Source organism: Pleurodeles waltl, chromosome 6 (assembly GCF_031143425.1).
Source record: "Pleurodeles waltl isolate 20211129_DDA chromosome 6, aPleWal1.hap1.20221129, whole genome shotgun sequence".
Taxonomy (NCBI): Eukaryota; Metazoa; Chordata; class Amphibia; order Caudata; family Salamandridae; genus Pleurodeles; species Pleurodeles waltl.
Window position 1 is genome coordinate 824,334,452 of NC_090445.1, and position 24,441 is coordinate 824,358,892.

Here is a 24,441-nt window from a genome sequence, read left to right on the forward strand (position 1 = left end):
CAAGCAGATGGAGCCACAAACACACTGTATATGATCTCCTCCTCGTTAAGGATTACGTGGTCATCAGCCTTACAAACCTCTCTGGACAGACTACTATGCTACATCCTTTTACATCCAGATACCTTCTATAAAAATATTAATCACTACTAACGGCACAGTCACCCACCCCACAGGGGTACTCAGAAACTCTATTGGGGTATGTGTCACCTTTAAAATACACATTTAAACATGAATGGATATTAATAAATGGCAATATGTTTCCATGGTTTTCTGTAAATAACCAATACTATATGATCTCCCTTCATAATAGGTAGGGTTGCTACTTTCTCCGGTAATAAGGCTTGCTCTCATGTCTCCGCACTTGGACTGCCTACAAATCTAGCCAATGCATCCCAGCTCTCTTATCAATATAATGGTACATCAGTTGTAAATAACCTTCAAGACAGAATCTGCAGAAGACTTACAGCAAGCAAATTTCACCACTGCTAATAAGAGATCCAATAAGAAGTTGTGTATTTAAAAAAAAAAAAAAAAAAAAAAAAAAAAGCTCACCTGATACGCGTTGAGAAATGTGTAGAAACAGATGGATGGCAGGCAGTCAGGACCCAGGCGTACACGCTTGGTGGCTTCTTTCATGTTCATTATTTTGTCTAGTTTATCTGAATCCTTCAGCTCTGGAAGAGGAATCCTAAAATTCAAAAATTAATAATTCAACAACCATTCACGTTTCATAAACTAAAAGTAGAAATCTAAAGAAATTGATAGGTTACTTAAGTGCAAACTAAGTGTTATGATATTTATTCCAAAATATTTAAGGCCTGGGTGGGATGAACAAGGGGTTTGATGGAGTAGACATGTTCTTAGGTGCCTTAAACTCTAGGATATACTAGTGAAATGCTGTGGCACTGCCCATCCCAGGAGCACTATGGCCACAGTAGAGCATGGAACACTTGAAGAACTGAAAGGGGACTTGAGTATTGTTTCCCAGGGATCAAGTAATATTCTCTTACTTTACTGCACTGTTCTTGAATTTTCAAGATGGTGCATTGGTAGTTTGAGAAGACTCAGCCACAGACATCAAGTGGGATAGAAGGCTTCTCATCTGATAGCCTACAGAATTGAGAGTTGTGTAGATGAAAATTCAGTGTGTACATGGAACGGTTTAGTGGCCCACATATGAAAGTTTATTCCAAGACACTTGGTTGGAATGGCATGCAACACCCTTGGATTCGTGACTAGAGTCCACCACATTAAGTACATTTGCACATTTTGACCTAAAGGAATCCTATCTAACTAAATGGTAGTGAGGACAAAAAACAGAATGAAGGGCCCTGGTAGAAATTATGCCATTAAGTGAGTTAACAGAAGGGTAAAGCAGCTAGTTCTCTTGGGTGGGGACGAGGAATAACCAAATTCCTTCAGAAACACACAACCTATGGCATTCATTTGGTATTCTGCTTGTCAATTTTTTTGTCAGAGATGGAGTGGAGTGCACAACTGGAAATATGGGGAGTATTGCAATGGGTGGTTTTACACAGGGTGACTGCAATATAACTTAATGTATAGAAAACGTTAATAATTTTTACTTTTGTTATTATCAAAATGTATATTTGAACATCACATTTTTCAACTTTACTTTAGGATCACACTGTTTAATGCTGGAGAATATTTCTTTGTAAGGGTCACACTTGTGTGGTAACAGTCACTACTCGTCCACAGGCTCTTTCCCACGAATAATCATCATATGGCCTCCCTCCCTTTTAGTGGCAGGACCAAAAAGAAATAAATCAAGATGTTGTTGAACTTCTTCATGTGGGAGGAAGTGATTATGGTGATGAGGGCCCACAGGGTCATGAGACTCTGGCAAAAAATAGAAATCTGTTTCTTCTGAATGCATACAGGAGATGCATTTTTAAAAATAACGCTGCGATTTAGTGAAAGAAAAAGGAATGGTCAGGAGCCATTGTGTAATGGATTGCATAATGTTATGTTTATATTGTGTCTTAGCCAGAAGTAGACGCCAAGAAGAGCTTTAAATAAGCCTAAGCATGTCATTCATTCAATTCTTATAAAGGAATACACTGTATATCTTTTTGGGGTGATAGGTCTGTCAATAACATGCTGAAAATTATAAGAAATTTTAATTGACAGTTAACCGGTTCTGTGCCTTGGACGAGGTGACCTCGTCCAAGGCTACAGTTCCCGTGTGCCTTGGACGAGGTCACCTCGTCCAAAGCACGGGAACTTGGGGGAGCGCTAGCGCGCCCCCCGTGCACCCTTCTTCCCCCCCCCCCCCCCCCCCCAAGGCGGGGATGGAAGAGGAAGACCTTCCCCTTCCACCCCCGACCCCTCCCACCCCCTGTGACGTCCGCGTGTGCTGATTTGTCACAGGGGCCTCCCCAGAGCTTCCAGCGCGATTGAAAGCAAAGCATTTCTCTTTCAATCATGTGGGGAAGGCCCGGAGGGGCTTCAAAGGGAAGGAAATGTATTTAGGCAAGGGTCGCTCCCCTAGGGGGCAAATTATATTTAGGCCATTTCTGCTCCCCTTGGGGGCAGATTGGCCTATTTTGATGAGGCCAATCTGCCCCCAAGGGGGGCAGAAACCACTAGAAACCAGGGAGTTTTTTTTCTTTGCGTGAATTTCACGCGGGGGGAGCGACCCTGTAGGCAATGTCGCTCCCTGGGGGGGGGGGGGGAGAATTATTATTAGGCCGATCTGCCAGGGGGGGCAGAAACCTGTAGGCGGCAGGGCAATTTGTTTTTTGTGTTTTTTTGTTTGTTTTTTTTAGAGGTGGGGAGCGACCCATTAGGCAAGGGTCGCTCCCCTGGGGGGCAAATTGTATTTAGACCATGTCTGCCCCCCTTGGGGGCAGATTGGCCGATTTTAGGTCAATCGGCCCCCAAGGGGGCAGAAACCACTAGGCACTGGGGATTTGTTTTTTGGCGCCAATGTCACGCAGGGGGAGCGACCCCGTAGACAAGGGTCGCTCCCGGGGGGTGTGGGGGTTAGGGGGCAAATTTATTTTAGGCCATTTCTGGTCAGAGCCCCGCAAGTCAACCATATCTTGGATTCCTCTGGGTTTCTAGTTTTCAAAAATGCGCTGGTTTGCTAGGTTTCCCCAGGTGCCGGCTGAGCTAGAGGCCAAAATCCACAGGTAGGCACTTTGCAAAGAACGCTTCTGTTTTCTTTAAAAAAAATTGATGTGTGCACGTTGCGTTTTGGGGCATTTCCTGTTGCGGGCGCTAGGCCTACCCACACAAGTGAGGTATCATTTTTATCGGGAGACTTGGGGGAACATAGATTAGCAAAACAAGTGTTATTGCCCCTTGTCTTTCTCTACATTTTTTCCTTCCAAATATAAGAGAGTGTGTAAAAAAGACATCTATTTGAGAAATGCCCTGTAATTCACATGCTAGTATGGTCACCCCGGAATTCAGAGATGTGCAAATAACCACTGCTCCTCAACACCTTATCTTGTGCCCTTTTTGGAAATACAAAGGTTTTCTTGATAGCTATTTTTTACTCTTTATATTTCAGCAAATGAATTGCTGTATACCCGGTATAGAATGAAAACGCACTGCAGGGTGCAGCTCATTTATTGGCTCTGGGTACCTAGGGTTCTTGATGAACCTACAAGCCCTATATATCCCCGCAACCAGAGGAGTCCAGCAGACGTAACGGTATATTGATTTTGATAATCTGACATTGCAGGAAAAAGTTACAGAGTAAAACGTAGAGACAAATTGATGTTTTTTTCACCTCAATTTCAATATTTTTCTTTTTCAGTTGTTATTTTCTGTAGGAAACCCTTGTAGGATCTACACAAATGACCCCTTGCTGAATTCAGAATTTTGTCTACTTTTCAGAAATGTTTAGGTTTCATTGGTTTCATACCCATTTCTGTCACTGACTGGAAGGAGGCTGAAAGCACAACAAATTGTAAAAATGGAGTATGTCCCAGTAAAATGCCAAATTTGTGTTGAAAAATTGGGTTTTCTGATTCAAGTCTGCCTGTTCCTAAAAGCTGGGAAGCTGGTGAGTTTAGCACCGCAAACCCTTTGTTGATGCCATTTTCAGGAGAAAAACCACAAGCCTTCTTCTGCAGCCACTTTTTCCCTTTTAAAAAAAAAAAAAAAAAAACGAAATTGTCACTGTATTTTGGCTAATTTCTTGGCCTCCTACAGGGGAACCCACAGAGTCTGGGTACCTCTAGAATCCCTAGGATGTTGGAAAACAAGGATGCAAATTTGGCTTGGTTAGCTTATGTGGACACAAAGTTATGGGGGCCTAAGCGCAAACTGCCCCAAATAGGCAAAAAAAGGCCTGGCACAGGAGGGGGAAAAGGCCTGGCAGCGAAGGGGTTAAGTACCCACCTCACATAATAATTACAATTCTTGTCTGGGTGAACCACTGAAGTCGCTGAATAAACCTGAGCTCAACCTCCTGGTGGCTATGGCACAGAGCAGACAGTCTTAAAGTAGGGGTGTTAGACATCTGCAAATACACAGAGTGAATAATTGATGCACGCAACTCAATAAGGTGATCCACACCAATTTGTAAAAATAACACACATCTTCACATATTTTTATCAATACGATCAATACGTTCGGCAAAATAAATATTTTCAGGTTGTAAAAGTTGACAGTGCCTTTTTCAGAGGCGGCAATTTTATCTTATGGAGGAAAAACAAATATTGCATACAAGTATAATACAGTGATTTACAGGACCAATCTCCTGGACTTAAGGTAAGTATGGGGTGAGGTCCACGGCAGCACTAAGAGGTCACCTCGGGTGACACTGGGGTGGCCGGGTTCAGAGGAAATTTTCAGCTTCAGGTGCCCAATGTTATCCTATAGGAGGAAAAACATGTAGTGCATTTAGGCACTTTACAGCGACTTATGGGACCAAGCTCCTGGACTTAAGATAAGTATGAGGCTAGGTCCAAGGCCACACCATGTCACACAAGGCGCCACTGGGGTGGCCGGGTGCAGAGGTGCAATACAGCGTTGGGTGCCCAATATCAGTCAATGGCGATCAGTCCAATTACAAAAGAGGCTGCAGGTTTGGACCGGAAAGCCAGTCGGGGAGAACAAAAAAGGGGGCTCAGCTTGAGGACATGGGGACACCTTAGGTCCTCTTCTCCATGAGCCCTGGGAGACAAGTGAAGAGGTGTCTTGAGTCAGATTTTGATCACAGGGAGAACTAGTGGTTGAGGGGGGCTTGCGTACAGAGGCTGCAGGCAGCGTAGATGGGTCCACAGTGGGGAAGTCCAAGGTGGGCCTTGTCTCTGGAGGACTGGGGTACCACCCTGGCACCGTTGGCCCACTTCAGCTCGGACTAGGCAGCACAGGTGCAGTGGTGCTTTCTGCTGTCTGGTTTCGGTGGTCTTAAGTCCTCTCAGGTCTCTGGGAGGAAGGGGGATGTCTGTAGGATGCAGGGAAGCTGCTCCACTTCTCCAAATAACAGAAGACAGGACAGCAGGGCTAGTGCTAATTCGGTTGCATTTTCCTCAATCTTTGCTTTCGCGGTTCTTGGGTGTCCTTCTTCCTCGGTCAGCAGGAATCTGATTTCCTGGTGACAGGGGCTCCCCTAAATACTGAATTTAGGTGATTAAGGGAAATGTAGGCTACCTACCCCCGGGGTCATTACGCCCCCTATATGACCACTTCTGGTGGAAAGTGAGCATAACCCTGTCCCAGAGTTCCTAGTCCTTCCATCTCTGACTACTATTTTCCCCACCAGTTTAGGTGCCAAATGGGCACTGGTGAGGGTGGGGTTGGGGTTGGGATTTGGGGGGGGTTGCATCTGCCTTCTCAAGGAAGCCAGATCTGCATACCAATGGCTGTGGGCTGCTTTGACAGCCTATGGAGCAAAGATGGCCACGGTTCCACGGCACGGACAGGCAGCACAGACCGCTCGGTCACGAGACATCACAAACAGGCCAGTGGAAACAGAGTTTCCATTGGACACATGATGAGGTTGCACACCGCCAATGTGGCCATAGTGGTCCAACCACTATGTCTTAGCAGGCAGAAACGGACAGTATAAAGGGAGACACTCACCTGCAGGCAGCCTTAGACATCTGGTGCTGCCATGGAGCCCATCACACACGTCCTGCTGCTGATCTTTGAAAGTGCACAAAATCCACATCGCCATGGAAACAATCACCTATAGGTACACACACCTACCAGTGTCATTACGCTCAACAACAGATCATCACGGCCTCAGCCACATCATATGGGGGTCACACTACAGGCACCAAGTACAAGTGTTTTTGTGTCCCGGGTCGGAATCGTACACAAAGAAGTACATATTCACAGTCACAAAACGCTCCCTTTGGGCAGGTCACTCACACTGCATCACAAAAACACACGTCTTCTCATCTGAGGCACAGGGACAGTGAAGTGTACACAACACCAACATCACCTCTACAAATAGAACTCACACACACTCATTGCACGCATGCCATGGACTGTCATCACATTCAACACACATGTGGATGTGACATGGAGCACAAACAGCACTCCTATTAAACTGCCCTGAAATGGACACACATCACCCACATTGCAACACAATGAAAGGATAATGGGATGCACAACAGACAAAAGCTCACTATGCAAATAATACCTGCACTATGGGGATGCAGACATTAAGAACACTCAGGGAAGGAGGCTGCAGTTGAACACATTACACTTTGCATATGCCCCTTAAACATTTGCACAGGAGCTGGCCCTACATGTATCTCAGGGACAAATACTAAAGTCCAGTGACATGCCACTCTGCACAATGTCGAAGTGCAAGTCAACAAAGCAAATACAACTCCACTTGCATTGGACATATATCGACGTAGCTGCAAGGTACACACGACAAAATGGACACGCACATAGTCAAATGCAAACTAAGGTGGCACAACTGAACACACTCCATGTCTGCACAAACAAAACTCAAGCTGCACACATTAGATGAATCTATAATCCATATCAGGGGGATAGGTTTAACACTATACATGCTCACAGTTGACAACACAAGATGAAATACTTACCACAATGTGTACCCAAAAAAAACCAACTGTTTATTTACAGGAAATTCCTCAGCATTAAGGAATATGTGAGGTACACTTATGTTGGGGTGGTGTCTGTTGCGTGTGTGTGGGGGGCGTTTGAGTGCTTTGGGGGAGGTGGAGGTGCTGGGTGATGTGGGGTGGGGTGGTGGATGTGTCTGTCTGTTGGGGTGGTGTCTGTGGGTATGTTTGTAGTGGTGGGTGTGTGTGTGTGTGTCTGTTGGTGTGGTGTGCGGTACGGTGGGGTGGGGTGGTGTGGTGTGGGTGCCTGGGGAAAAGTGGTGGCTGATGTGTGTGGGTGTCCGAGTGCATGCCTCCAAGTGTTTTGTGGTGTTTTTATTTATGTGTGCTGCTCTTGTGTGCTGAGATAGGTGCGTGCGGATCAGGCTGTGTGCTTGGGACAGGCAGGGGAATTGGAGATTTGGGCAGAGAAGGGGGGGGGGGGGGAGGAAGGTGGGTGGTTACTTGCTGCAGTCAGTGAGGAGGCCAGAGCCTGAAAAGTTCTCCGTAGGCCAGACATGACACTATGAATGCCTTCCAGGAATGCATTTGTCTGCTTTAGGTCATAATGGCTGTGTGACCCACAGAGATACTCCTCAGGAGGTCAATAGCCTCCTCACTGAGGGCAGCAGGGATTACACCGCCTGGGGCGGAGGTGCCTGCAGCAAAGGAGATGCCCACCCTCTTGGGTGAGCGGGCACGGCCAACTGGGTGGATGCAGAAAGAACTGGGAGTGGCAGACAAAAATGGTACAGGAGTATGTTGCGTTGGGTCCGCCAACACTAGGAAGTGGCCAAAGGAGGAAGAATCAGAGGATGTAGATCCGGTCTCCCCATGAACCTCCCCTCACCCGCTGGGCCACTGAGTCCCTCTGTGTCGGTGGAGTCTTGACCCAAGGTCCCATGGCCAGATGCTTCACTACTCGGCTCTGCCGTCTCTTTCACTTCCCTGGGATGATGCTGCAAACACAAACAGAAGTAGGGTCATCAAATGTCCATGATCATACTTGAACAACAGTGATTAGCAAACATTATCATGATGTCAAGTAGGCCTCAGCAACAAACTACACCTAAATGGCCCCTACAAGTACCATACCATATGCATGCATGCCATATGAAGTCAACATTTACCCACAGGAAAATCTGGATCTCAGAAAACTACAATTGCATGGCTGAAGTTGTGCAATCACAGTAACCATTGAATAGGTAGGTGACCACACCACCTTCAATGCTTTGCCTCATGGAGCATACATCACTTACCTGTTGCCATTCAATAGTATGCCAATGCCAACTGCATTCCCACAGATCCCATACAAGGTCATGCAGACATCTATTTGTCACTTACACAATAACACAACAATAATTATTTCTGCTCTCAAAACATGCCAAATTGCTGCCAACAGTAGAATAGCCTGGAGAAGGTGGCATGGAAATACTCATGTCACACTGGAAACAGTTCCCAGTGGAGTCATGGAGGTAGTACTAATGTTGCTCAGATATGCCACACATTTGGCATGGAAATGTACACTGCAGACAAAATGTGCAAAATGTCAGGGAGATATGCCTCTAAACTCCACAACGCAATGAATCAGCAAACCCCTTGGAAATCACCACCAATGCCTGGCATCCCTTACAATGACATACTCTGAGTGCATCAGTAGACTCCATTAGTCCTTTGCATGTTGGAGAGGCCCAGAGGTTTGAAGGTACTTGTAGAAGGCCCTCCAACAGGTTACCTAATTGGAAGCTACTTCACTGTCTCTTTTTTGGTAATGAAAACCCAGATGTCTGTGGATTAATGTTGGAGAGGCCCAGAGGCTTGCAAGTACTTGTAGAAGGCCCTCGACATGTTACCCACTTGGAAGCTACTTCATTATCTCCATTTTGGTCATGAAAACCCAGATATCTGTAGATTAATGCGTGTACCCAAACACATGTGATTCCAACCTAACTGCAAGTCACTCCATGATGCATGCCAACAGTCAGGTTGCAAACCTTCCCCATTTCACATGTGCAAAACACTTTGCTACATGATTCTACATCAATCTAGGCCTACACGTCATGTCTCATTACCACTGAAGTTGTACATGCCAAATAACATGCTATGACTTCTGGGGGTGTCAGCCCATAATCAACGGTGACACACTCCTGTATGTGGCACAACATGAAGTGTACCCCCCACTGTAAATGTCCTATTCCATACACAGGTTGGCATGCACATATATGTGAGGGAATACAGAAATGATACCCTCAACACAGATAGACCAAGCATGAAACAGCAGCTTACAAATGTTTTTTCTAACGAGAAAGGGACACATGCTGACATGTAGGCACAAGGACTGTTGGCAACAGCGATCGCATATAAATCATATCAATGGACATTGCCCCATTACCAAGAGGAAGTATTGAGCTATAGCCGCACCCAAAAAAAAAAAAAAAATCAATGCACTGTCACATGTACGATGGCCATCTTCACATTACTGACAGTAGTGAGGCACCAGCACACATCATACGCTGAAGACAAGTATCCTCTGGGTGGCATAGGCCAATATACTCCTTTTACCAGGCATATGGCTAAAGACAGTAATCCATGACTGCTTTTCTTTTGGCCTGTAACACTGAGGAGTAGTCATCTATCGCATACAAATTACACTCACTACAACAACTAACAGTACTTGTTTGATGACTGTACACAGTCATATGTTATTCCTGGAGAGCAAATGGTTTGTGGATTGTACACAGTTGTGTCCTAGGATCCTGGGCCAATAGGTAAGGCACATCAGTATGCCACTCATGACATGTCTACACAAATAATCACTCATCTACTGTGGCTTATCCCTGTCAGGTGGAGCGGTCAGAATTTAATATATTCACTTGGCAATGTGACAGGCAGGAATATCCCTGTACTCACCCCCTTGTGGATGCTGTGCTGCCCTCAAACGCCCATCAAGGTCTAGGTATGCCACTGCCAGAATGAGGGCCATAAGGAGGGTCAAGGTCCGACTGGCACCCCCCCATGAGGACATCCCCAGCTGGACCTCCACTATCTTCCTGGCACAGCATCTCAGGTCCTCCCACCTCTTCCGACAGTGGGTACTCCGCCAGCGGTGGACCTCCAGGGACTGCACCTTCCGGGTGATGGCTCTCCATAGCTCTTTCTTATGATGAACCCTGACCTGCATGGATGCAAAAGACAAAATCAAGAGATTATAATCACAAGTTTCATCACAAATGGTTGAGTCACATACATGTCAGAAACACCAAGCTAGAACCTTTCAATTTGTTAACACCCCACAAATGTGAGACACACAAGCCCATGGGTACAGGGACATGACAACAGACATATATATTTCCATCTGCAGACTAACCTCCTACCCTGGTCATGGCCTACAATGACTAAGCGAGCTGACTGACATCAGGTAGTCCCTGCTCCAGCAAACATATACTGTGATGTGAGCCACAATGAAACACTATACACCTATGCGACTTCTGACGGATAAACTCCTTAGGCCTGAATGGACCAACACATTTGCACTCTGTGAGATTGATTCACTGCATAAAGTCCCTACAGGCAACTGCCATAGTACAAACTTCACATTACACTTGAGTAACAATCAAGGGGCTCGCATAGTGGACATAGAAATTGTCTTACTTGTCCATGTGTAGACATGTGGACTAATAAATGCAGACTCATGCCACTTCAGGGAGTGGGTTCTGTCATATCCCTGTATTACTAAAGAGTGCTTTGGAGATATGCGTCTATCCTAGAGAGATGACATCTAACATACAAAGGCATGCATTGTACAGTTTCTACTATGTGACCAAGCTACTGGGTCACATATCATGGCCTCCCAGGAATCAACACACTGTCTGCACTGTGGGACTGTGATTTGTGCAATAAGCCTGTGTAGGACAAAAATGACCTGTGTGAAGGTGACAACAGAGCTGTGGGAGTAAGGGACCTATCATGAGTCAAAGACACACATTGACAATGATGCAAAATGCACATATGGACTACTTTAATGAATTACCTCTGTACCCATTCCTAATCAAGTCAAAGGAGTGAGGCATTCAGGGCAGATTTTGCCACTAGAGCATCATATTGGCCACATGCCAGGATCTTCTAAGGTACAGGGAGTGAGCATACTGCCACAGTTGCATAGCCATAGTGACTCTCCAACAGCCTGGACTAGGTCCCATACTGGGAGACACACATGACAGGCCATGGTCAATGCAGGTTGAGCAGACAGAACCTACATGACACTCTATTCCCATTACTTCCATGCATGACTGTACATCGTTTTGCTATCAGCAATTTGGCATGTGGTGTGTGTGGCAGAGTGAATTATGATATGCCTTCCACACAACAGTTTTGCAAGGCCAGATATGGTTTGAAAGATCTGTGGCACTGTACACATTGCTCACATGATTCTCGAATGACTCATACAAGATGCATACACAGCCCTTCCTGTCATGTACATAAATGTTGGCCAACATTTACAACAATCATGGAGAAAGATGTCACTGGATGGCAGTAATGTCTCCTTACCTATTATGTGCATCCAACACAAGGATGATCTAGGGCCCCAAAAACCTCACAAAACACAATGTGACTGAACTTAAAATATGGTACAGGCCACCAATACCTGCACATTGTTCATTCCATTGATGCCACACAGACAGCAACAACAGGCACACAAGAAGTCTAACAGGCACACAGGGGCACATCGTAGCATGCAAGGAGGAAAAGAATGGTGAAGTACATACAAAATTGTGCACATGAGGTACTTACCTGATCCTCAAGTGAGCCGCAGAGCTGTCCATACAGGGCTAGGACCTTAGTAACAAGCCTCTCCAGGTCCTCTGGAGAGAAGGCAGGGGTCCCATCACCGGCTGGACATGGCATGCTTGTTCCCAGAGGCGGCACGCAGCAGGTGAGGTCATGGAGGTGTTGCTGGCAGCAGTGTCAGGAGTCAAGTGAGTGAATCTGCAGAACATGGCGGTCACATACGCCACTTTAGCGGACGTCAACGCTGGGGAGGACACAGTCATTGGTCCGCGACTGCCACTGGCAACCACGTTAGCCTATGGCTGTGTCCATCGCAGTTGCAGTTACAACCACCTACTGCCATGATAACTTCTGCCGTTGGTCGCAGGTGGTTCCTAATGTCCAGTAGAGTAGGCCAGGCATCTGCCATTTTGGCGGCCTGAAATGCTGTATTGGGCTTTATATATAAACTGAGTCACACTTCAGAAACATGTTTTTTTTTTTTTTAACCTCGCAAACATCCTTATCCTGTCTTGTCATGTCAGTCCTTCTACTCAACCACCATTGTAATATGTTGCAGGGCACAGATGGCATTTATCAGTGGGGCACAGTCCACCACTGCCAACAGTCATTTTGGTGGCCGAATTCACAGTCACATTTCGAGGGGCAATTGTGTTGCTTATCTGAGAGTGGTCCAAATCCATGTTGTAGACACGTGTTGAAAACCATTGGGGTCACATGTGAGCCTTGTGTAGTTGCCAGCAGTGGTGTGTACTGGGTGCCATGTCAATACAGTTAGACATGCTTTGTCACAGGATATCATTGACATGCATCATGTATGTGGCTGCGGACACTGACTAATGTTAGAAATCATGTTGTGTCACATATAGGTTCCCTGGGAGAGGGAGGATGCAACAACCTCCAGTCTACCGTCCACTGCCAGACCTTCAGACCATGGAGCAACGGCACATTATTGTGTGCTACCACCTGGATAGGCAAACAATAGTGGATTATGTCATCAGTTGGCGCCAGATATGATGCCAGCTATTAGTTATCCAACCAGCATACCAGCCATTATACAAATTATGTCAGTATTGAACTTCCTAGCTACAGGTTCCTTCCAACATACAGTGGCCCTGTCTGCTGGCATGGCCCATCCTATGTTTACTCTTGTATTGAAGGATGTCCTCTCAGCAGTGCTGAAACACCTTGACAGCTACATCTGGTTTCCCTGACGTAAGGATTTAGCCCACGTGAAGTCTGACTTTTATGGTTTTGCCCGCCTCAGACATGTGGTGGGGGCCACTGATGGCACACATATTCATTGGCCTGTGGTGGGACCAAGCCAAAAAGTTTATAGTAATAGAAAGAAGTTCCATTTCATCAACGTGCAAGTTGTCCGTTTGGCACATCTCTACATTTCACATGTCTGTGCCCGTTATTTGTGTTCAGCCTATGATTCCTTTATAATACAGAATAGCACCATACCCCAGCTGATGTCATAAATGTACCCACAGACGGCCTGGCTGGTTGGTAAGTCACATCTGTCCTGATTATGTGTCTGCAATGTCAGGGGCTACAGTCATGAACTCAGTGACTCATTGTTGCACATATGTCCCATTCCTTAAAAGGAGACTCCGCATATCCAAACCGTCTTTGGTTGTTGACACTACTACGGAATCTAACTATGCAAGGGGAAGGCCCATGGAAGAACACGGCAGGTAGTGGAGCGGGCTTTTGCGCTCCTGAAGCCAGATTTGGGTGTCTGGGCAGGACTGGTGGAGCCCTCCTCTACTCACCCGGAAAAGTCGATCACTGTGGCATGCTGCATCCTCCCCAACATCGCCCTGGGAAGCAATATTCCGTACATCCCAGAGGATGAGGGGAGCTGCACTGCTACCGGGTGAGACTCCTGAAATGTCAAGTGAGGACAGTGGTGGTGAGGAGGACGTAGCCGACTTGCGGGAATATCTCATAGCTACTTTTCAGGCAGTGGCGTGACTATGGTAAGAAAAGAGGCAGCACAGATATCAACAAGGGACTATCTTGAAACTGTGTGAATCAGATTGGATATTGTTGTTGTTTGTTATACCAAAGCTTTCTGGGAACATTAGTTTTACCTTAGCTGATGTTAAAATGGCTACTAATGAAAATGTTCAATAGTGAAGCAAAAGACTAAAGCATAATCTGGACCGCTGTGTTCTTAACAGAAATGAAACTTACTGTTACAATAGTTAGGAAATCTTTCATTTTGCACTTTTAGTTAAAAAAACAATACGTTCTAAAGGTCTGAGGTCTCAACTGAGGCATGTTTGATATGTACTGCTCTAAGCTACTAGAACATTTCTCTGAAGCCAATGCACATAAAACCTGAAACCAACATTCAACTTTGCTTTAATTACAAGTTTTCCTTTCTCAGTTCCAAATCATTTAAAGGCAGAGGACAGAAAGTTTTAGAGGATGTTGAAACAAAGTTTGCTACTGTAGTATAAAATAAATCCTCAGAACCCAACATTTTAATGTAAAACTATCAAGAAGTGTGTTTATTTAGCAATGCAGATAAACAAAGCAAAGTTTTGCTTTCAAGCAAATGATACATATTTGAAAGGTGAGACAAAGTTGGTAAACCACATGTTTTCTCCATCTGAAACTTAGCACTCACCTTGTTTGAAGAGGAGCATTAGGGTCTTGCTTCTTGCTTTTTGATCCCAAACTATCTTTTTTTGGCTTTTTCTTCTTTGGTTTGCCTTCTTCATTTTCACCTTCTTCGTCTTCATCATCCAGAGGCACCTCAATCTCTGGCTCTTTCAATAACCCAAAGAAAACCTACAAGTTGAAATGTCAAGATTTCAACACATTGGGTAAACAAATGCTTCTATTAAATAAACCATATGGACAAACAGTTTTACCACCCCTTCCATGAACAAAAATATAAATAACAGCCTTGGTTACCAATAGGCAATTCATTAGCTATCTGGACATGAAACTGCAATGATAAAAAAATAAATACTATTTTAGATAGCGCAGACTGGCATAGTTTTAAATACAAGACTTTCCTATTAACAAATGTACTGGTACTTGATTTATCAAGCTCAGAAGGATGAAAGGTCAGAAAGGTTCCTGCCAGTATTCAAACATGTAAGCTAAAAAAAAAAAAAAAAAATGTGCAAACTTACCGCGCAGGCAGACTTGCTCAGAATCCTGAAGTGAATGCAGAGAAGGTAAAGGGAGGCATGGCAGAAATGGAAAACTCTTGAGGCCTTACTATTTGTTTTTTTCATTTGGTTAATTTGAAAGTGCTTACTATTCCTCATCCAGACCTGTGAAACTTGGACTCACAAAGTAACCCTGCCATGACAAATACAGCAATGAGATAACTATGTATATCTGTTGATAAAGTTTTTCATATGAAAATATGAAGTCCATCAGGAAGAAAAATAAATGACTACTTTTCCAAAAATTGATGAGAACTCGCTCATGTGAAACACATTCTAATTTATGAAATGAAGGAAAAACTGTCTAAACCCCAAACAAGAATCTGCTATCCTTACACTACGTTCTAGATTAGGATGTTTTAGTCTGCCTAGACAACATTCCAAATAAGGTCTAGTGAACTTCATACTCCAAGCACCAGGACAAGACTTATATTGGTTTCATTACCACATATGACTTGTGTGTACTACTCATCAGGGAAACTCGACTCATACTTATCCCACAGGCTTTTCCAGCCACCACAAACGGACCACATAATCTGAAGGTAGTGTTATCACCCAAAAAGTCACATCACTCCTCCAGCTACACTACACCACAAACATATTCCTAGGAGACCTTAATATCCCAGGGGACCTTAATATCCCTGGCAACAACAACAAACTACAAAATCTCACTTAAATGATCCCCACAACTACTCACTCAAAAGGGCAGCACAATAAACCAAAATATAGTTAAGCACAACTATGTCACCCAGCAAGATAACCGGACTCTAAATCAACATTCCATTCAATATCTGCTTGTCAACCACTCTCTCATAAAAAGAGGACAGTCAAGCGCACTTCAATCTGGATAAGACCCATGAAAACTCTCCCTAGAGTTGAATTCTCCAAGTAGCTCAGGCTACACTCAACCAACCCTACTACTCAGTCTGCTGACTCCATTATCAAATACTATACAGACTCAACCAAGGAAATTATAAACATGCTACCACCAGTTAGACTAAAATCTGTCACTAACAAACCTCAATCCTCTGATTATTCCAATGAAATAAACATAAGCAAGAGACATACAAGAAAAATTGGAAAATATTGGAACCAATACAAGGCTCCAGAAGCCATCTTCAGCCTTAGAAAACAAAGCAAAGCACAAAAAACCTTGTAAAAATTAAATCTAATTGCTACAAAAAAATCACATCAACAAAGCAAACAGCTGACCAAAAATTCTTTCAAACCATAAAAACAGAGTAGCAACATTTTATAGAAAAAAGAAAAGAAAAAAAAAAAAAAAAGACAAAATCTATAATACTAAACTGTTGCAAATACTACAATCTTCCCTATTCCGAACAGATGAATTACTGCTAGTAGTTCTGTCGCGTAGGTTCTCTTTATCCTAATGAGACTACCAGATTTGGGTGGAAGAATTGCCTGGACTGGAGGGGACTGAGTCTGAACCTGCTCCAGGTGACGCTAGCAGTGCCTTATCTCCACCCAAGAGCAGGGATGATTTGGGTAACTGGGTGCATGACATAAAGGACTCCTCAGGGGAATCGTGGTCACTCAGATCTCATCCATTTCTCTCAGTTACATTATTTTCACATATGCAAGGACAATCAGAGACAGAATAAAGTTCAATACGGTTTTATTGAAGTACCTGCATCTTAGATAATAAAGCATGTATTGTAATAACTATGACGATCAAGCACAACAGGGTTAAAGAAGTGACAAGGAGAGTAAAAAAACAAGAATAACTATCATATTGTCACTAGGGTTTGTCTAGATAGTTTCTACCCAGGCCATGTTAGAGCAAAGCATGTTAAGCTCTAGTTTTGCCCTTCGGGTTCCCCCTGGGAAGACATCATCCCTCATACCTGAGCAAGAGGCCCGTAGTCTACATAAGCAGATGCATCTAAGCAATCGCATACAGTCGTGGTCATCTGGCCGGAGTCTCCCTCTAATGTACATGGGTCAAAGTAGTGTTTTTATAATAAAACAGCTGATGCTCCAGGAAAGGATCCCCACAAAGACTGTGTATGTTTCTTTGAACAGTGGAGCCAAAGCGTATCACTTTTGCCGGCAACCTATCTCTCTGCAGCCTTGAGAAAGCAGAGTGAAAGAAATGTTTTTATTTAAGAATGCAGTGCTGACTTGGGCGAGGAGCAACTAGATAAAGAAAATAAAACAAGACTGCAAATGTGGCTGTTATTTAAATAATATAACGAAGCTAGAATAACAACATATCTAGGTTAAAGTGCACAATGCAGGCCTAGTTTGCTAAAATAACGTGTGTAAAACTATTGCTAAAATGGCTACACAACAGTTCTTTCCTCTACAACCTTACTCACTCACCAAGATCATCTCCTCAGTGAACTCTCAATTCAGAAGTCATTTAACAAAATCTCAAATCAAAATGATTACTGTGAATACTGTCCCCGCAAGATAAATCAACTCCTTTCTAGGATGACACCTTACCAGAAGCACACACATCTGGCCAAATATCTACCCTTCTCATAAAATCAAACTCTGACCCAAAATACCATGGCAATTTTAGACCTATTCCCATGCTACCTTTTTAGGAAAAATAATGAAAATAGTGCAAGCTAACTGGTGAACCACATATTAAACAACAACCACCTCAAATTCCAATCTTGCTTCAGGCCCAGATGAACACAGACTGCCTCTCTACAAATTGTAGATGATATTCTGAAAACACTACATGATGGAAATGTAAGCCTGCTGATACTTTTAGATCTTCTGCAGAGCTTGTCACCATCAACCATAACATACTGCCTTCTATGTCCATCTAAAATGGGGATAAAAGTCAAAGTACTGAACTCGTTTGAATCGTTCCCATTAACAAGAACGCAATTTCCACCTAACAACTTTACCTGATCATCTCCCTACCCAGTTAAACATGGATTACCTCAAGGCTCAATCCTTTTACCACATCTCTTTAACCTCTAGATGAAGCTGTCTAGCATAATGGTACATGATACTAAAATACCTGTACACAATATGCCCTGTACCCCAACATTTCCAGCCCTTAAGTCGCATATCGTACGGTCTTTCTGGAAAATCTAATTAAATTGAGGTCTCTAAAACAGAACCCCCTAACAATTATGCTCTTTCTACTCCATCCAACAAAATAAATTACTTACCTGTAACTGTGGTTCTCCCGTATTGGTATCTTTCATAGATTCACATGCTTGAATCATTCCCAGTCGTCGAAGTGGGAGTCCCACGGTACATAGAAAGCAATAAATAGATAAAAAAAAAACCTTTTCTCTCTTTTTTTTTTTTATTGTAGTCAATATGAAAAAACACATTCAGTTTTGTAACTATCAGCCTCATTAGAAAAAGCCCAAACTTCAGCCAATCAGGCAAGACCACCCCTTTAGAATCCTCAGCACAGAGGCTCAGTCTCTCAGATTTCTCCGCACTAGTGATTACAAGAAAATAAAAGAGGTGAGCCCCTATGGGGAGGAGGGGGGGGGGGGTCGCATGTGAATCTATGAAAGATACCAATACTGGAGAACCACAGTTACAGGTAAGTAACTTATTTTCTTCTCCAGTATTGGGGTATCTTTCATAGATTCACATGCTTGAATCAGAGTAGTCAGCAGTAAGAAAAATGGTTGAGTTCTGAAACACCAGTAGCATGCCTGCTCACAATTCCTCCTATATGGACTCATATAGGTAGTTAAAATATGCTAATCAACCTTCTAAAATATTATATACATGAATATATACATATACACATAGATATATCTACATGAAAAATATTAGCCTGGTAATACATAGAGGATGGAGGGTAAAGAGATTATTGGCTCACCTTATGCAAATAAAGTTACGTAACACTGCTTGTCCTACCACGGTATCCATCCTGTCAGTAGCTTTCAGGCAGTAGTGCTGGGTGAAGGTGTGGGCACGTGTCCTTGTTGCCGCTCTGCAGATCTGGTTCAGAGGGACTCCTGCGAATAGAGCTGCTGAAGTGGATACCGCTCTAGTGGAGTGTGCTCTGACATTGGACGATAACGGCTTCCCTGGTAACTGGTGGCAGAGTTGTATGGTAGAAGAGATCCAGCGTGCTATGGTCTGCTTGGTAACGGCCTTGCCTTTATTGATCCGCCCATAACTAATAAACAGTTGCTCAGATTTACGGAAACTGCTAGTCCTTTGTATATAGAATTTTAAACATCGTTTAATGTCTAGAGAATGTAATGCCCGCTCCGCTGGAGTTCGCAGATTTGGAAAAAATGTTCTCAAAACCACTGGCTCATTTAAATGAAAAGTCGATGGAACCTTGGGGATAAATTTTGGATTAGTTCTTAGAATGACCACCTCTGATTTGAATTGAAGAAAAGGTGGTGAGACTGTGAAAGCCTGGATATCACTAACCCTCTTCGCGGAAGTGAGGGCCAGAAGGAGGGCTGTTTTCAAAACAATATATTTCAGGTCTGCCTTATGAATAAGCTCAAACGGATGCTTCATTAATTGGGAGAGCACAATATTTAAATGCCATGGAGGTGGAGGATGGTGAATCGGCGGGAACATCCTGAACAAGCCTTTTAGAAATTGTTTTATTATCCTGGATGACCATAAAGATGGTGAGTGTGATGTTCGTCGGAAACGGGATATAGCAGCAAGGTGGACCTTGATAGACGAATGGGAAAGGCCTGATTTCGCTAAATGCAACAGATATGGGAGGATCTGTTCAGGAAAGGACTTCAGAGGATGAACTTTGGAAGTTGAACACCATATGCAGAACCTCTTCCACTTGAATTTATACGTCCTGTTTGTAGATTGAGCTCTGGCACAGGCAAGTACCTCCCTGCAGTCTGAAGGGATATCTAGGCCGTCAAATTCCTAGAATTCAGGAGCCTGGCTGATAATCGAAGAGATGTCGGGTTGGGATGACGGACCTGCCCCTGATTCGTTGTTAACAAGTCCGGTATTGTCCTCAGCCGTATGTGAGGCTGCTCCGAGAGTAATAGAAGTTCTGTGAACCAAAACTGGCATGGCCATTTGGGATCAATCAATAGAAGCCGGCATGGTTCCCTCTTCATTTTCTGTAGAAGTCTCGGGATGAGTGGAAGCAGGGGAAAAGCGTATGCATAAATCCCTGACCATTTGATCAAAAACGCATTCCCCTTTGATCCTTTTTGCGGTCGCCAGCTTGCGAAGTGTTGGCAATTTTTGTTGTCTCTGGTCGCAAACAGATTCAGACTGGGCTTGCCCCAACGACGAAAGAGGCGGTCGAGAATTGTCTGATTGAGTTCCCATTCGTGGCAGCTGGTTCGAGTCCTGCTTAAGGAATCTGCCCAGGTGTTGGAGATCCCCGGGAGATGTTCTGCTCTGATGGATATCTGATGCTGAATCACCCAATGCCACACAGTTTCTGTGCTTCTAGCGACAATGCCTGCGATCTTGTACCCCCCTGTTTGTTGAGGTAATGCATGACTGTGGTGTTGTCTGTTCTTATCAAGACTGAGGAACCTCTGATGTTGGTGAAGAAGGACTTGAGCGCCAAGAAAACTGCTCTTAACTCCAATACGTTTATGTGAAGAGTCGACTCCTGAGTGGACCATTTCCCTCTCACTGATAGATCTTGTAAATGTGCGCCCCATCCCTCTAAGGATGCATCTGTTGATATAATATGCACTGGCTTGTCTTTCAGGAATGAGAGACCTTCCGAGATGAGGGGGGGTATCCTTCCACCATTTGAGAGCCTGTTTTGCTGATGGGATTATTCGAACTACATCGCCGAAAGATCCTTCTATTTGTTTCCATTGATTGTCTAATTGCTATTGAAGTGTTCTCATGTGCAGACAACAGTTTTCTATCAATGGATTGCAAGACGAAAGCATCCCCAGAAAAAACTTGTAAGTCCGAACAGAAGCGGACCTTCTTCTGCTGAGACGTGTTGCTACATCTTGAAGTCTCTTCCGTCTGTCGTGCGAAGCAAAGGCTCTTGCTTGGACTGTGTCCAAGATGGCTCCTAAAAAGGTAATGTTCTGGGAAGGATCTAGATGAGACTTGGGGTAATTGACTGTTAAGCCTAGTGTCCCGAAGAGAGATAAACATGTCTTTGTGTCCCTGGCAGCTTTTGTCGTTGTTCGTGCTTTTATTAGCCAGTCGTCTAAGTACGGGAACACCTGAATCCCTAGTTGCCTGATGTAGGCTGCAACTGGTGCCAAAACCTTGGTGAACACTCTTGGGGCCGATCTGAGGCCAAAGGGCAACACTCTGAACTGGTAATGAGTGCCTGCAACCCTGAATCGTAAGAATTTCCGATGACTGGGGTGAATGGGAATGTGGAAATATGCGTCCTGGAGATCTAAGGCTGTCATAAAATCCCCCCGGCTGAGTAGGCGTAGGACATCTTGAAGGGAGATCATGCAAAATGATTGCTTCTTGAGGTATTTGGTGAGAGAACGAAGATCTAAAATAGGTCTCCAGTCTCCTGTCTTTTTCCGTATAAGGAAGAAGCAGGAGTAAAAACCTGTTCCCCTCTGGTACTTCGGTACGATCTCTATTGCTCCCTTCTCCATTAAGATAGCAATCTGCGCTAGAAGTTCGTTGAGATGGGCCGGCGGGGGACCTCTTGGTGGTACATGAGGGGGAGGCTGATTGAATTCTAGTGTGTGTCCTCGGTTGACAATATCGAGCACCCATTTGTCTGAAGTAATCTGGGACCACTGGTGGAGGAACTTGGAAATTCTGCCCCCTATTAGAGTGTTGGTATAGGGGTTGGATGCAGGCAACTGATGAAGGTCAGCGTTTCCTTGCTGCCTCTTTGGCTTTATAAGTCGACTTTCCTCTCGCCTGCTGTCTGAAATGTGTGGATGACTGCTGTTGAAAGGTATGTGGCTGTTGCTGGCCAAAGGTGGAACGAAACTGTCCCTGGTAAGAAGAGTATTGACGGTATTGATGTGCGCCGCCTCTATAAGAAAAGCTTCCGCTCCCTCTCGCTCCCCGAAAGGGCTGTCTTCTGTATTGTAATGCTCCCAGAGATCTGGCTGTCTCGGTGTCTGTTTTAATAGATTGCAAAGCATCATCTACATACTTGCCGAACAAGAGCTCACCATCATAAGGCATGTCTAGTATCTTCAATTGTACCTCTGCTCTAAACGATGTAGCTTTCAGCCACCCCTGACGCCCGAGTACGGCTGCTCCGGCTAACTGGCGGAAACCTGTAGACGAGACGTCTATGGCGCAGTCTATAATCTCAGCCGAGATCTTCTCACCATCCTGTAAAATCTTGCGCGCTTCTGCTCTACGATCTTCCGGTAATAGATCTATAAACTGCGACATATCGGACCACATCTGACGGTCGTACCTTCCCAGGATTGCTAGGGAATTTGCTGCTCTGACTGTAGTGGCCGCCATCGTTGAGAACTTTTTCCCCAATCGAATCCAACCGTCGTCCCTCCTTATCTGGGGGGGCAGTCAAAGATGAAGATGGATTTCTGGACCTTCTCTGAGCTGCCTGTGATATGACCGAGTCTGGTTTAGGGTGACTAACCAAACATGCTGGAGAATTGTCCGGTGCTTTATATTTCTTTTCAAGTCTCGGTAATACTGCTGGTGTAGAAGATGGAGTCTGCATGACCTTAAGCCCCTCTTCCCAAATGAAGTCAACAATGGGTATAGCTCTTACTGACTTCCTAGTATCCTCTTTGAAGTCATATAGGAAACAGTCTGACTGCTTTGATATTATTGGCAGTTCAAATCTTTTTGCAGCTCTTTCCATCACAGTATGAAAACCACCAATGTCCTGCGGTGGAGAATCCACTGGTGGAGGTGTAGAAGGAGATTGTGTTTGAATCTGATATTCATCCCATTCTGGAATGATCGAGTCAGTGTCCTGAATTTCACCTTCTTCCTGCTCATCCTCTGACGAAGGTGGATCAACATCCTGTCCAGATGAAGGACCTGGGATAGGTTCCGTAGAATCCGATGGCCGAACAGGGGTGGATATTGGCGTATGCGGAGGTTGTACCGGGGTAGAGGAGCCAGGTGGAGGAACTCTAGAATAATAGTCCTGCATTATTTGCTGTAGATTAGCTATCAAAGAAACAGGCATCTGAACTGTCTGCTCCTGCTGCTCTTGAGGTTGCAGGTGACTCTGCCTCTGCTGATCTAAACAGAGCTGGTCACTTTCCTCTTCATCCTCCTCCTGACATTTAATACGCAGTTCTGAGGGGGCTACGTGCCACCGGGAAAAACCCATCATCCGAATATACATCATTTTCCTCCTCCTCCTCAGCAAAGAGATGCTGCAGAGGTACTGGTGTGACTTTACTAGGTGATGTATGGGATGGTAGTAGAAGAGAAGACTTGCTTTTTATTGGTAGAATCCTCTGAGGTAGGTAAGGAGATGCTCCAAAATGCCTGGGTATAGGATCAGGAAATTGAGCCGTCGACAGAGTCCTCGACGACGGTACGTTCATCGATGGTGTTCTCGTCGATGGTGTAGGCGTCGACTGAGCAGTCATCGGTGATGCGAGCGTCGACGGAGTTACCGTCGACGGTGCCAATGTCTCTGAAGTTGCCATCGCCGGGGCTGCCGTCGACAGAGGTGCCGTCGACAGGTGTGTCGTCGATGGAGTAGTCGTCTCTGAGGGCAAACTCGATTTCCGCGCCGTCGCTGTATCCGTCAGTGGGATCGTCGGCGAAAAACTCCAGAGCTTACCCGTCGAATGCGTTGACGATAGAGACTTCATCTTCTTACCCGTCGACGGTTTCTTTCCGATCTTCAAGGTGTGAGCAGATGATGGACCGTATTTTAAGCTCACCGACGTTAGTCGTAGATGACAGCGGAGATGAGGTAACAATCATTGGTGACGACGGAGCCGTAAACGTGGCCGTAGCTGTTGTCGATGAAGGAAGACCTGCCGTCGACGATGCGCTCGTCGACGGTGTGGACATCCTGGACGACGACGGTGGTAGGGAACTTGAAGATCTTTTGAGCTTCTTTGAGGTGGTAGCAGGCGTAGATGGCTCTGAACGAACCTTACCACCAAGTTCCCTGGATGTTGAAGCCTGTTCCTCAGGTCTGTCCTTAAATGCATGCAGCTTCTTGGCTGACTTACTGCTCTTGGGGGAGAAGCTCTCCACAGACCTTTTCCTCTTCTTTGAGGCCACTGATGTGTTGCTGTCCTCCTCCTCAGAAAAAGCTTCTCTGGCTTTTCGTTTCTGGAGCCAAAGTAGGAGCCTGGCTTCTCTGTCTCTGAGGGTCTTGTTAGGAAAAGTCCTGCAGATTTTACAGTCTTTGACCTTGTGCTCTTGATGGAGACAGTATATGCATTCCTTGTGAGGGTCCTCACAATGAAGCCTTAACTTTCCACAGGTACCACAAGGTCTAAACAAACCTTTTCTTGCTGTAGACATGATGGAAGAAG

The 24,441-nt window shown here is 44.8% G+C and overlaps 1 protein-coding gene across 1 annotated transcript in view; it reads right to left on the reverse strand.

Moving 5' to 3' along the window:
- Positions 1-24,441, reverse strand: part of TAF5 (TATA-box binding protein associated factor 5) — a 173,172-nt gene that overhangs the window by 77,452 nt on the left and 71,279 nt on the right. Inside the window, exons 6-7 of the mRNA XM_069242226.1 lie at positions 14,491-14,654; positions 553-688 (exon numbers count right to left, since the gene is read on the reverse strand). Of these exons, the coding sequence (XP_069098327.1) occupies positions 553-688; positions 14,491-14,654 (300 nt within the window). The remainder of the gene's footprint in view (positions 1-552; positions 689-14,490; positions 14,655-24,441) is intronic.